The 14,366-nt window shown below is 37.3% G+C and overlaps 1 protein-coding gene across 10 annotated transcripts in view; it reads right to left on the reverse strand.

Moving 5' to 3' along the window:
- Positions 1-14,366, reverse strand: part of LOC118167987 (serpin A3-4-like) — a 65,629-nt gene that overhangs the window by 22,411 nt on the left and 28,852 nt on the right. For 5 of the 10 annotated variants that reach the window (XM_035327997.1, XM_035327998.1, XM_035327996.1 and 2 more), the window contains one exon: positions 10,527-10,674. In XM_035327997.1, the coding sequence (XP_035183888.1) occupies positions 10,527-10,674 (148 nt within the window). Of the gene's footprint in view, positions 1-2,110; positions 2,244-10,526; positions 10,675-11,762; positions 11,894-14,366 lie in introns of those variants that run through there. The other 5 variants (XM_035328001.1, XM_035327999.1, XM_035328002.1 and 2 more) reach the window with 5 other exon arrangements.

Here is a 14,366-nt window from a genome sequence, read left to right on the forward strand (position 1 = left end):
GCGTGCAGAGAGGTACAGCAGTTTTCTCAGGACTGTGTCCAGTAGTCCAGTAGGGTTTTGATTGTCTCCAATGACGGAGACTCCACAATCTCTCTGGGCATAATGTTTCGGTGTTTGAGTACACTGACAATAAGACAGGTTTTCTCACATATTTAAATAGATTTTTTTCTATCATAATTTATGCTCATTGAAGCTTGTCCTGTCACTGGATGCCATGGAGAAGAGGCTGGCTCTTTCTATACTCCTCCCATCACCAATCAGGTATTTATTAGGTGAGATCCCCCCCCAGGCGTTTTCTTCTCTGAGCTAAACAGTTCCAGAACTCTCAGATTCTTCTCATACGTCAGATCACTTTTCTTGACCATTACTGGAATCACTCCAGTATGCCCATATCCTTCTTGTACTAGGGAGCCCAGCACTGGTTACAGCACTTCAAATGTGTGCACAAGCAGAGGGGAAGCATTGCCAATCATGACCTCTTGGTGATGATCTTCATAATGAAGCAAGCATTTTAGGGCAGGGATTAACCTTTACTACACACAAAATAGATTGAGTGCTGATCTCAATGGTGTTTCTAAACACCATTAAAATACTAACCACAACAATAACTCAGTAACATTTTCTGGGAGGAAAGATGCAACCAGTGAAAGTAGTTGATGATTACCACTTATCAAGCAACTCATAGATTGGAGAAGAAAAAAAAAAAAAAACACACCTCTTAAACAGGTTGTGTATAAGGTAAAGTCTCAGAAATAGAAGGTTTGCAGTTGTATACTGGACTCTCATATAATTTATTCTTTTTATTCTTTAGGCATAATACTCGTGAAAAAGTACTTAATATATTATTTTCAATGTTTCTAGTAGAGTCAAGAATCTCACCTAGAACTAACTTTTAATAATGGGCTGCAGCTTTCACAGTGTTTGAAAACTGATTTCTGATGAAGAAAGGAAGGAAGGAAGCCCAATTAAATACAGACGCCATGCTAATGACAAGGTGACAGATGAATGACTAAGCTAGATTTGAACACACCTAGACCACACCTCAGGACACTTGTAGGAGAAAGCCTGCTAGTGGACATGGAAAATCCTGTCCTACAATTGGAAAGAAAGCAAAGAAAACTGATACAGGATTGACATATATATATATATACGAAGAATGTGAATATCTTGACACTAGTACTAAAGAAGGTCCAAACCTGTTTATCACATCTTTCTAGTGTCAAGCTATCAGAGAACTTCATATAAAGGAACAGTTTCTAACCCAACTGTATAATTTCTGTATTTGATGAAAAAACTGCAACCCTGCAACCACAAACATGTATATCTTTATAATAAACAGAACACTGGTTTAAAAAGAATTCAGCAATTTAGTTCAATTTCAAAGACTGGGATATTCCAGAGTAATGATGAATGTGTTGAAGATGTGATATTGATAGTGAAAGAGGAAATTGCCTCATCTATACTTGGAACTTTTTAAAAAGTCCCCACATTTCCTAACACAGCTAGCACTGAATTGTTCATATGTGATTAAGCACCTGCTGGCAAAATTTAGCGTAAATATATCTATTTGAAACAAAGATATTGAAATCAAGAGGTTTATTTATGCAGAGGTCTTCTTTGCTATACCCAGCAACCACTGGTAGCATGAGTAGGGAATTCTACTTCGTAAACAAGGCCCCAAAGCCTCTCTTTAGCCTGTGCTAAACCACAGATACCAGGTGTGTATATACTTTCAAAGGGACAGAGGAATCTCTTAATTTGTTGTCCCATTGAAATTAAAGCACCATAATTAAAAAGGGAGGCAACAGGGACTGGAAAACAGATTCATGTTAAGTTGTACTTTTCTGGAACTGTCAGTACTTTCTCCAGCAAAATTAACAGATTGAGAGTATACAGCCTGTGTAATCGCTACGGTTAAACCTAATTTAGGACACCTAGTTCCCTGCAATAGCAAAAATATTGCCTTTTAAAAGTGGTTCAGTGCTTGTAGGATTTCTCAAAAATGATTGCTCAGTAGGTAGAGCACTGCTGAAGATGACCTACAGAGATAGAAATCATTCCAGCATCTCTGCTTAGTTTTGGGATTTTCAACAATCCTTTTAGTTCCTACCATTGCACTACACAGCAAACAGGATTAAGAATTCACCAAGACTGGAATAAGTTGGAGTGGGCTGGCAATTCCAGAAAGCATACAGCTATACTGTTGCTGGTCCCAAAATCACCTGAAGTTTGTCCAGTTGGAAGAAAACATTTAACCATAAATATCTTGAAATGTCAGAAAGCTGTGGCAGATCTCTATCACAGGCTGGACAGCATCATTTGGGGTAGTCTCACCAGCATTCAGTGTTTGAGTACAGTAGAATGAATTTGCATACACTAAGCTGCCTTTAAAAATGAAAGGGAAATAATAAAAAAAGCAATAAACAAAACAAACTAATTAAATAAATAAAGGCTGAATTGTTCTCTTCTTTCAACATCTTAATTATATTTCCAAAGATCTTGCTCAGTCTTTTCCTCTCTCTCATCATCCAATGGAACAGACAGCAACCCACATATTTTATTTCCTCAAGATCCTGGTCAATATCTCAGCTTTCAACCTCCTTCCCCTCTAAAGCCCATCTTCCCCAGAGCCCCAGATTCAAAGTCACACGCTGTCCTCGTTCATTCTCCAAGGGCCTATGCTAATTACAAATAAGTAGACTCACTTTATTCTTCAGCATTCCTTAAATATACTTACTATTACCTAACCTATCGCTTGGAATGCATGGATGTATGTAAGTCTCTTATAATAATAGCTTTCAGTTATGTTGCTATCCTCAAACTTAGCATTGTTTCTTCAAAATGGGAACACCTTTCAGGAAAAGGATAGAAGTGGCTGTGGCTTGGTAGCTCTTCTCCTTCCTGCCTTGCTCCCCACCTCTCTCTTTCTCTGGAGAGGAAGGAGGGAAGTATCCCACCCAGCTTCTCCTGACATCCCTTCTGCTGAGGGTTTAAACACTCTGAGTCAACAGAGCCATACCATATTCCTGAGCCTCCTCTACTCTTTTAGCTGTTCCTGCTTTCCAAACCTGAAGTAAGGGCTCCAGAAAAGCTAGCAGGAAGAGTAAGGCAAAAATGTTAGGACAGGCCTCCTCAGTGCAACACCTCTCCTCCTGAGTTAGAGGGCAGTCTCTCACACTCAGCCTTACCCTGAAATTAATTCACTGTCGTTTCAGTCCTCTTTTCTTGTGCCCCTTCAAATCTCTCACCCCTTACCACAAGCCCTCCACACAACACCTTTCCAATCACCACCTCCTCAAATGACTTCCTTCCAAGTCCCCTTCAGCTCCACTAACATCTCTTGCTCTCACCTCCAGCATCTCCTTTAGCGTCAAAGAGGCTACAGGAGAGGAAAGGAGGAGACAAAGAGGTGAGTACAAGAAGTAGCAGTTTGTCTCAAGAAAGCTGAAGAACCAGCACTCTGAAGAACTCTGGTGTTTATTTACTGTTGATGGCTTCTCTTCAAATCCAGGGAATTGTTTCTTCTACTGAATTAGTTGCCATCTACCTCGGCAGGTCCTTCAGCTATTTCCTGCTACCAAAGAAAATTCCTTTTCTTTTTCTCCTCCTATGCAATCTGTCTCACACTTCATAACTTTTGCAGTTTTAATGGCTTGCCTTTACAAATTTTCTTTGATTTGTCTTTTATAAAATTGTACTGCTTTTAGGTTTCTGCCTGCTGAGAAAGTTGGCATAATTCAGTTTTTCTCTTAACTTCAGCCATCTCATTGTCTCAAAACAGTAACACCTTGAATATCAGACGTCAAGGTTATTGACTTTCTATGCTCAGTCCTTATCATCAGTTCTTGAAATTTTAATTAAAAGAGGAGGCTAAAACACTATAGAGAAGAAAATCATTCTATATTAAAATGAGATTAACAGCTCAGTACAAAGAAAAAAAAAACAACTCAATATTAAATAAATAAACCATAAACATAGACAACCATCCCAGTAAAGACTTCAATCTTGTTTTTCACTTCCTCCTCCCTGGACTGATCTCCTTTCTGGAAGACATTATGTCTCAAAATACACAAAACCAGAGAATTTAATATCTTTCACAGATAGAGACATTAATGACAATAAAAGCTGTAGTACGCTAGAAACATGTACATGGAAAAAAAAAAAAAAAAAAGTGTTTATTCTGGCACCAGACACACATTTTTCATAAATCTCAACATACTTCATATTGTCAAAGGTACATCAGCATCTGCTTTGTAGAGAATACGTAAACAGCAGCATTTTTTTTTTTTTTTCAGTACAAACAACACAGGAAACAGGAAAGAGGATGGCAGGACAGTTGTCAGAAGAGATACTGTTTGTTTTGTGGATTTTTTTTTTTTTTTTTTGGACAAAATCAAGTTCAGGTTCAGGTTCATTTGGTTAAATGCTGGACTATCTAAATACTGCTAACTACCAGTTACCTAAATATTCTGACAGCAGGTGTAACAATTTAGTTAATTCTTATGAGGGCTGGGAGGAGAACATAAGAGATTAACATAAACTGCAGCATACTTTCTCAAGGTTCTCCAGCTATACATGCAGTAAAACATCAGAGGTTATAAACTGAGGATGGCAACTAAGCAGTCTCAGAAAGTAAATATGATCATCCTTCATGTATGACTGAAACACAGAAAGGAGACTTTTAATTGTGGGATCAAAGGGAAAATAAAACTAAAAAAAAAAAAAGAAAATAGAGCTGTGAGAAAATAGGGTTGAAAAGCATATTTTTCAATTTTGGGAGCTAGTCCTAGAGATTGCTATGCTGTGCAACAGATTACCTGATGGCACCAGAACTGAAAGCAAAATAACTGAGGCAGACAACACAATGCTGAAGTGGTGCAGACTTCTAGAAGTCAAGCTAATGATGCTGCTGTGGCGTTACTGTTCAGACGTGACAATTCAGTTCTGCAGACCATATTGGTATGCCATACACTCATGACAGCTTATTCAGAACAAACTTAGGTGTCTAGCATGACTTAACATTGCACAAACTGATCACAAACACCATCTGTCTCATCAAAAACAGAACAAGACACCCACACCCCTGAATGGAGTTCAACGTGCAAAAAAAGCTCAGAGAGCTGAGAATTAGCCATAGGCAGCAGTTCCAGCATTGCATTAAAGGAAGTTTCAAGGTCCAGAATTAAGCTATTAAGCTGGAAAATACAAACAGTACTTTGCATACTCTGTTTCTGACATGTCTGAGAATCCAGAGTGCTAAAAAAAAAAGTGAGGTCCGACTAGAAAGACACATCCTAGAAAGCAACATGCATCAGAGTGCCAAGCTGCATGATTCCACTGTTTCTGATACCTGACCTAGCTCTTCCAAGGTTTCCTTAGACACCTCTGTGAACAGCTGCTTTGCACAGTGTAGGCAGGTTTTGGGAAGTAAACAACTCTGCTAAGACTAGCTCATGATGCATCTTGTGACCACGAGCCCAAACCAATACAGATTATACAATAAATAGATAAATAAATAAGAAAGAAACAAAATTGTAATCAATACACTGCTTTGGAAGAATTTACAAGCCACAGCAGCTGTATAGTACAGTAAGATCCTCATTCTTTCAGACTAATTCAGAAATATCTTTTCACTAGACAACATTGCACCTGAAGATGAATTACTGATAATTAGAAGACAAAGAGGTTGTTGCTCATTGTAAATTGGATCCTGGTGCACAGACCCATGTGGAGATTACAACTCTGAAATTACAACTACAGATAAAACTACGGGTAGTGGAAAATGAAGAGGTAAAATTCAAACTTTGCACTAACAAGCTGATGTACACAGAGATTGTGTGAATTAGAGGTATGGATAAATAAATGGAGGAAAAATAATGTATTCTTTCCTGAAAGTAGAATCTGTAAAAACATATCATATCCTTAGTTGCATAAATGAAGTGAACTGGAAAGGGAAATAGGACAGAACAGCTGAGAAATACAATTCATTATGTCTCCTAGAACAGAGCTCTCACTGGAATACAGATTAGATCTGAGAAGTGACCTCTCAACCAGATGTACTTCAGACTTAAATAAACATACTACTTAACAGGACACACTTCATACTTCAGCAAGCACTTTCTTCCCTTCTGGGAAGATGCAGATGATGATTGTTTTTTGTTTGTTTGTTTTCATTTGTTTTTTTTTGTTTGTTTGTTTGTTTGTTTGTTTTAGTTGTTTGTTTTTTTTTTTTCTTTTTTTTCCAAATGATTTTCACTTCTGCAAAATAGTCTTTGGGTGCAATACTGCAGCTGCACAGGTAGTTTTTCTATTGTTGCATTGCACTGAGCCCGTTGTTCAGCAGACACACTATTTCCAGCTACGCTATTGCAAATATTTGCAGTTGTATTCAGAAGACTAAACTCTAAGCTCCATTATCTCCATTCTGACAGACTGAAAAGCTGAATTCTGCCCTGAACCTTGCACTGTTTTGCAAAAAAAAAAAAAAAAAAAAAAAAGTCAGGGTTTGTCATGTGTGATATTTAATTTAGCAGAAAACAGACAGTTAGAACGCCCTTGATGTCTTTAAGCTACAGTCAAGGGAGCTGTAGGCCTGCAGAATTCTAAAGAGATTAAATTGTTTATTTGGGATCCTGGCTGTGTCCATCACTTCACACTCATGATGAAAATCACAGTTATAAAATTATCATAATGATCATGTGTTCAATGAGCTAAGGAAATCATCATCCAAGCATGGACTTTTATGCTAAGAATTAAACAACACCTCCAAATTCTGAAAGGAAGACAAACAAGGTACATAGAATTCACAGCTTTTCCTGAAAAGGCTTCTGTTAGGCAATGTTGACCACAGTCCAAAAAAATTAGCTCTAAGACAATAAACAACAAGAATCAATAGTCCTGGTACTGGAAGAGGGAGCTATAGGTCCAGAAGGCAAAGCACAGCAGAGATTTACTGAACTTGGTCAGTCTGTTTAACTGGTAAACTGCTTCTGGGTGACTGGAACTATTTGCAATATCACTGAGTGATGTTGCGAACTAATATATTTGAGGTGGGGATAAAAGGTCTGGTGCTGAAAATTGTACCCATAAGGGTTCAGCTCAGTAGACAAAAGGTGTGAGGTGTATCACTGGAGAATCAGTGTGAGCTACCACTGTGGCAATAAAAGGGAATTGCATTCACGTTAATGGCCACATAACACACATTAGATGGTATATGCTCCAAATGATTCAGCTCAATTGTTACTTTTTTTTTTTTTTTTTTTTTTTTTTTTTTGACAGCAATCTGTGAAAACCTTCAAAAGCTAAATATTCCTTTAAACCTATTGGGAAGCAGAGAGATTGTAAGTGTGTCAACACTGGACATGAGAATATAAGTTGGTTGAAGATGTTCAGTGGAGACATGATGGCACACCAGTGGACACTGTGCTTCTCACTTGGCACACAGTGCAGACACTGTGCTTCTCACTTCAGTGCTGGAATGAGGATTCAGTATCCTCACCTAAGGCGAGTGCTCCACAAACAGAATGCCCTTTGTCAGATCCTGCATGTATACTTACTGCTTCACTGAGCTGGGCATGTGGCACCTTTAGCATTCAGCTCCTATATCTGACAAGCATGATACAGAACAGCCCACCATGTGGCACATCTCTGATGGAGTGACATTCAGGATGAATCTTCTCTCCCTTTAAAAGACTAACATGTGGATACCAGAAATGTTGATTTGCTAGGAAAAAGAAAACAAACAAAACAACAACAACAACACAGCACCATAAGGGGAAAATACATACTTTCTAGAGAAAGAAAACAGAAAAAAGCAAGTAGCTTTGTTTTCCTCAGGTCATAACCAGACCGAAACCTCCCACAGACATGTGTCCCTTCTACCTCTTCAATCAATGTACAAGCCAGTCATTGAAGACATGTATATATTATATGTATATGTATGTATGCATTTTTTAAGTTGCTTAATAATGGGCTGTGGCATGAAAGGAAAGAAAAAAAAATTAACAGTTGCTCAAGAGCACTTAATTGAAGAGACACTTTGTAAGAGCTACTAAAGCAGGAAGAGCTTTGGCAACCATGGAACACAAAAAATACAAAGGAACTCACATTCTGGATTGGTTCTGTACTGGCTGCTGCTTCCTGGAAAGAGCCTCATCCAAGTAAGCTAATGACAACAGGAGCCTTCCTCCCCAGTTTCAGTGGGATCTGGATCAGGTCCCTGCTGCAATACCCACCACACCCGACCATGCTTCCTCACCATCTGCAGGGCAAACTGCGGGTTCACAAACTGTTCACGCAATGGCAAAATGATGCCAAAACTTCATGTTTGCCTCAGTTTGCATCACCTGATGCAATCTCATGACATTATCTCTAAATTCCTGCAAGATTGCCATAGCCTACTTTTGTTACTGAAGGACAAAAAAAATGGCCTAATTTAAAGGCAAATGAAGTCAGCAAAGAAAACTCCAGTTGTTGCTTTTTCAAGCTCATAAAGGGAATCAAGCTACAATGGCTTGGAGTTTCCTTCATATTTCACAAGCTCTCTATAATTTTACCTATTGCAATGGTTTTCTGAACTTATTGGAATTAGAGCAGGTTACTGCAAGATAAGCAAGGATGCAAGTTTGTATGTGCTGGATACTCTCCTGTAAATCTTTACATGTATGCTGAAATCCTCCCGTAAAAATGCACTAATTTACTTCTCTTTCATGTATGAGCAGGTTACCTTTCACTTATTGCAGGGTAACAGTGGGCACTCAAGTGAATATATGTTGGATAGTGTCCAATGAGGTGGCTCTCAAATTGCAAGGCAAACAATACAACACAGAGAAAAAGCAGGCGCCAGCTTCTGTTTTTGTGGTGAGATCAGTTCTGGAGTTACTGGTTTTGTTTTTACTGACTCCTGAAGAAAATGGTTTGTACATTCACACATAAAAAGCTATGGAAGAGCTATTTATTTATTTATTTATTTACATCAAGTCATGATTAATTTAAATTTTAACTAGCTATGAGCTCTAAAAGACACATTTGGTCTTTACTCCAGCCAGTTTTGATGTATATATCCAATGGGTTTGGAAGTTTAATGGGATTCCCTTCATAACTCTTTTAAAAATACCATTCCAATTTTTGTACTTTGCTGAAAGAAGACCTGTGCTTGCCAAGGTACACACTCTCCAGATAGAGCAACCATTGTCAGCAGTACCTTCAATGTAATTTCCTGCAGTTTGGTTCAACATGATAAATTTTGATAGGAAGGCATAAGGCAGTATTTTCAGAAAAGCCAAAATGTTTTCAGAATCAAAGTCCCATATTTAAAAGTGAATGGCGTTCTAAGAATACTCATTTTCAAAGGTATTTAGACAGCAAATAAAACAAAGATTTTTGAGTTTTCAACAGTGTATATGCAGGCTAGTAGACAATTCGAGTACTTTAGAAAAAGATAGTTATTTTTACATCCATTAATATTTTCAAAATCTTTTCCTTGACAACTGTAGTTTCAATGTTTTAAAGAATTGAATATTGAAATATTAAAATATTTTATTGAGACATTACTGTGTCTATCAAAAGTAAAGGAAAAAGAAAAAAAAAGAAAAACGGAAGTTTTAAATCCTGTCTAGCAATTAGGTACCCACAGTATGTAGGGTTTAATAATTAAAAAGATATAGATACAGATATATCAGCACTAACAACAAAAAACTCAGTTTTCCTGCCTGATGAACCAAACAACATTAGGCAAGTGGTATACAAACCTTTCAGATGAAAACAAAATGGAACTACCAGAAAAAGTGAGCAATAGCAAGTTAGAGTGAATAATGGAAAAATAAGGAGAAAAAAGGAGGGGGGACAAAGAGGAGACAATGAGCTTTTCAAAATGAAGTTAAATATGTTAACCTAGTTATAAACAGTCAACTTTCTGTCTATACAGAGTAACATCAAACTATTCATAGTAATGCTATTTTGTTAAAAAAAAAAAAAAAAAAAAAAAATCCAGTGCTGAACTCTGTAAAAAAGGGATAAAAATAAAATTAAAGGTCACTTTCTGTTTTAGATGCAGAATTCCCTCTGAATCTCAATAATTCATGAAGTATAATATTAACTACTTCCTTTGCCTTCCTGTACTAACTGAATAAATCAATGATGCCTCCAACTTAAGTGCAGAAAAACATTCCAGTAAAAAGTCAACACAAAATATTATTTTCCTAAAACATTATTCTCCAAATACTCCTGATGGACATTTAATGACACAAAGGAGTTTCACAATAAAAAAATACATTAACACTTTGCCTCTTGTTAAGATGATACTGAGTACTGGGTTGTCAGTAATGCCCTTCTAAGTTCCCTTTCTGTTTATACAACCTTTTGCTATGGTAAATGTATACTACACAAACAAGTTGCTAAGAGATAACACGGATTGTGAAATTATGGTACATTAACATCAACTGCTTGAATGCCCATGTAATCTTACCCCCATTGAGTGAAATGTAGTTTGCACCTCAATGGATGGGTGGCAAAGACCTTACATGTACCTTAAAGAGAAGCCATTGGGTGGAGTACGTAATATGCTGTAAATCCACACCCCAACTTGCCTCATGGTAATTTACCCACTCAGGTATTCTTCTGGTTGTCTGGAGATGGATATCCTTTCCTTCTCTAAAGGAAACAAGAAAACTGTACCTGGTAGAAGACAAAATGAAATGTTTATAGAAAGTGCAAGATAATCCATTATTGCAAATAATTGAAAGGTTAGAAACAATATTTGAAAATTTTAGCTGTAAGTAGAGTTATTTGAAACAATATATTTTTTTCTATTCTGTTAAAATTGAATTTTAAATTTTAAATTCTTCTAATAGAAATCCATGGTCTGATTTTAAAATAATTTTGAATTCAGAGCTCCATTGTATAAAATAGAGCTGAGATGAGCAAGGATCTCAGGACTGACCTCTCAAAAAATGAAACAAAGTCATTACCTGAATGATCTGGAGCTACTCTATGTAGTGAAACCTAGTGTAAATAGAGTTTGGGATTCTGGAACTCCGTTAACTATGCAAACTATATAGTTTTCATTTTTTTTTCTTATGATTTGTGTGTATATTTTATCACATAAATGAGCCAAAGAGAAAGATCTGAGAGAGTATTTTTGTGGTTTGGGACTGTTTTGATTCACTTTAAAAAACAAACAAACAAACAAAAAATAAACTTTATTAAGCTAAAAGAGACTAATTTTCAAACATTTTAATTTGTAAGTGGAGCATTCCAAATCAACACTGGCATCTATTGAAATGAGTATATGTGTTCATTTTGCTGTGTTTTTTGTTCACTCTGCAATTAAAGCTATCTATGCATGTGTCTTGTTGATATACTTAGCTTAAGTTTTATTCGGCTGAAATTTAGTTCTAAGATCATTTTCCCATTAAAAATCAAACTCCCATGATCAGTCTTTTAACAGTTTGTAGTTCTTTAAATAGTTTTAACCCTTGAGAAAGCAACTACTTCAGCTAAGTAAGAACTGCAGGAATTTTAATTAATATTTTTAGGTAGAAAAGACAGTAGAATCACAGAAAGAGACCACTCCATATAGTTTTGGAATGATGTGTTACTGTGTTTTATCTACTCCTTCCTCAACATAAATCTCAGATCAAAGGCATACTCTGTAGAGTATTACACCAATTAGGAGCTAACGGGTGAAGGAAGTCAGGAAAAATAAAAGTAAGATGGAGCAGAGAAGGATTAGCAGAAAAGTAAAAGAGTGTTTATTTGAATACCTGAATCTTCCAGCCCACACAGTCTTAAACTATCTGACTAAGTACATAATGGCATTCACTTGTTAACTTTACTTTTTTCCATGAGGATTAGTTTTGTCTGTTCCAAGAACTCTCTCTTTTTGAGCTGGAATTTTGTAGCTTGAAAAGCAAATAAATGTCTGGTCATTCAGGAAACTTCATGATGCAATAGCACTAAACACAATAATTACTTTGAACTACATGGAGATCCATAGTATGGAAGACCAAAGAGAGCAAAACCTGCCATGACCTCAACAAAGCTACAATCACCTGCTTTGTGTCAATACAAGAGTATAAAGCAACAAGCTCAGAGCCAAGTTCAGGCTCTACAGTTAGACAGGCAATCCCTACACACAGACAAAAGGATCAGCTATAACTCCCTCCTGATGCAGGAGCGAGAGAGACACACCCAACATCAATGACTGGAGAGAGATTTACTTAAGTGAGGCATGCAGGGCCAGTACAACAGGGTAAGTGCAAGAGCAGAGTACGCATCCCGACAGAAAAAACTCCATAGCTATTTGAAGAAGTTCCTATTAAACTCTTGCCTCATTCTCAGTACCACCCTGAAGGAAGGAATGTGTTTATGGCACAAGTTAACAGGCCTGCCCACACACTTGTCATAGGTGAAGGCACAGCCCAAGGAAAATGAAAAGAGGTCAAGCCACAAGATAAAGCTTGTAATAGAAACAAATGGTAAAAATACAAGCCACTATCAACTTCAAATGAGATAAAGCAATGCAAGGCACCAACAACATCAGGCCCAAAGACATCATCTGATGCAGTAAATGACCGTAGCTTGCCTGTTGGTATTACGGTAACAGCAAAGTAGTCTGTATGTTCCCTGGTAAAAGACTTCATGGTTCTCATAAGTGATAACTCCAAACCAACAAGACTCTGGTGGAGACTGATGTATGCCTGAAGAGACAAGGGTACTACTCCAAAAGCAGAGAAAACAAAACTGTCCAGGTCAGTTTGAACAAGAAAACTGCTGGGGAAACAGTGCTCCCTCTTCCTGTATGCTCCTATCTCCGCCTGCTTTTATAGCAAGGTCTTCTGTAATCCCCATCAAATTCTTCCTCATCACTTCCCATTTATCACATGTAACTTCTCCCTCTCCTTCCAATTATTTCTTCATATCAGCTTGCTTTGGTCACTCCCATTATATAAACATCCCACTTAAAGCCAGCTTGTTTCATCACTATCACTTCCTATTTTTTTTTGTTTGAAGCTCTTAGAACAAAATATTTATTGGTTCTACTTGGGGGTTTCTCTCCTTGTGTCATTCCTTCCTTCTGCAACTGAAGTTGTTTTTACCAGAATATTTAATAATACTTCTGTAGTCAAGAGGTACATGAGTAACCTGTGATTTGTGGGAAGGGGGTGGGGGGAATCTGTGTACCTTATACTTGATGCTATAAAGTTGTTATGAAACTCTTGAATCATGGAAGGCCTCATTAAATAGGGAATCCACCATTTGTTTACAAAGGCTGTATCACATCCCTCCCAGACAAAGCACAATAATGGGTTGTTATAACCTTAATGATAACCTATTCAAAGAACCCTAGGACAATTAGTTGGATGAAGTCTAAAGAAATCAGCTGAATAACTACTCTGCATGAAATACAGAGTGGAAAATCCCCAGGAGGAGGACAAAAGAAATCAGGCCTTCAAGGAAGGAAATCAGATTTATAGGCTGGATAGATTGACATTAGTAATGAACGGGGAACTTGGCAGGGGTGGTGGGTTTCATGTAGCTGCAGAAACTTAGCTAAGTCAGAACATCTTGAAAACAAAAGATAATCTTCTCTTTGGACTTCCCTGAGTTCCCCCAGTTCTCTTCCTACCTCCTTGAACACTCCTTCACTATGTCCCTCAAAGACATCCTGCAACAAAATCTAGCTGCACATCTGCTTTTGGCTACTCACTGTATTGATGTTTATAGTCACAAACACTAGATCTTTGGCTTAACAAATTCCTGAGGAATCTAGTTGATGCATTACCGTTCATTAGCCCGTCCCAAAGGTACATGCCTTTAAAATGATTCTATGACATAAGGATAAGGATACATTTTACAGATTCCTACTGGCAGTACAAGCATTTATGTTTGCAGTTTTACTCCAAACAAAAGAAGGAAAAAATAAAAGTGTTTCACTAAGCTTTTACACATCATTGTTTTGCTTAGCAGGAGACACCCAAAGGGTACAAATCCTAAGGAAAACTTACTAAACAGAGTGACTCTTCTGCTATTTCTCCTTATCTTTAAGAAACTCCAGAAAGTCCATCTGAGCTCACCAAAGCTCTTTTATCATGCAGTTCTTGTAAAAAAAGAAAAAGAAAGAACAGCTCCATTTATTTTAATGAATTCTTTCTGTTTTTCAAACTATTCTTGAATTTGCTTTCTCATAAGAATATACAGCTGACCGTTTGTAAGATCAAAGGCAACTCACTACTCTTTCTCTTACTATGATTAGCATTGGCTCTTTAGAGATACAACATAAGAATGAGGTCAAATAATTGCTGACACTTCCTGGTTTATCCTCCCACCTTATGGCAATCAGTATTTTAAGGATTTTCTGAGTCAGG

The sequence above is a fragment of the Oxyura jamaicensis genome, chromosome 5 (assembly GCF_011077185.1).
Source record: "Oxyura jamaicensis isolate SHBP4307 breed ruddy duck chromosome 5, BPBGC_Ojam_1.0, whole genome shotgun sequence".
In the NCBI taxonomy this organism is placed as follows: domain Eukaryota; kingdom Metazoa; phylum Chordata; class Aves; order Anseriformes; family Anatidae; genus Oxyura; species Oxyura jamaicensis.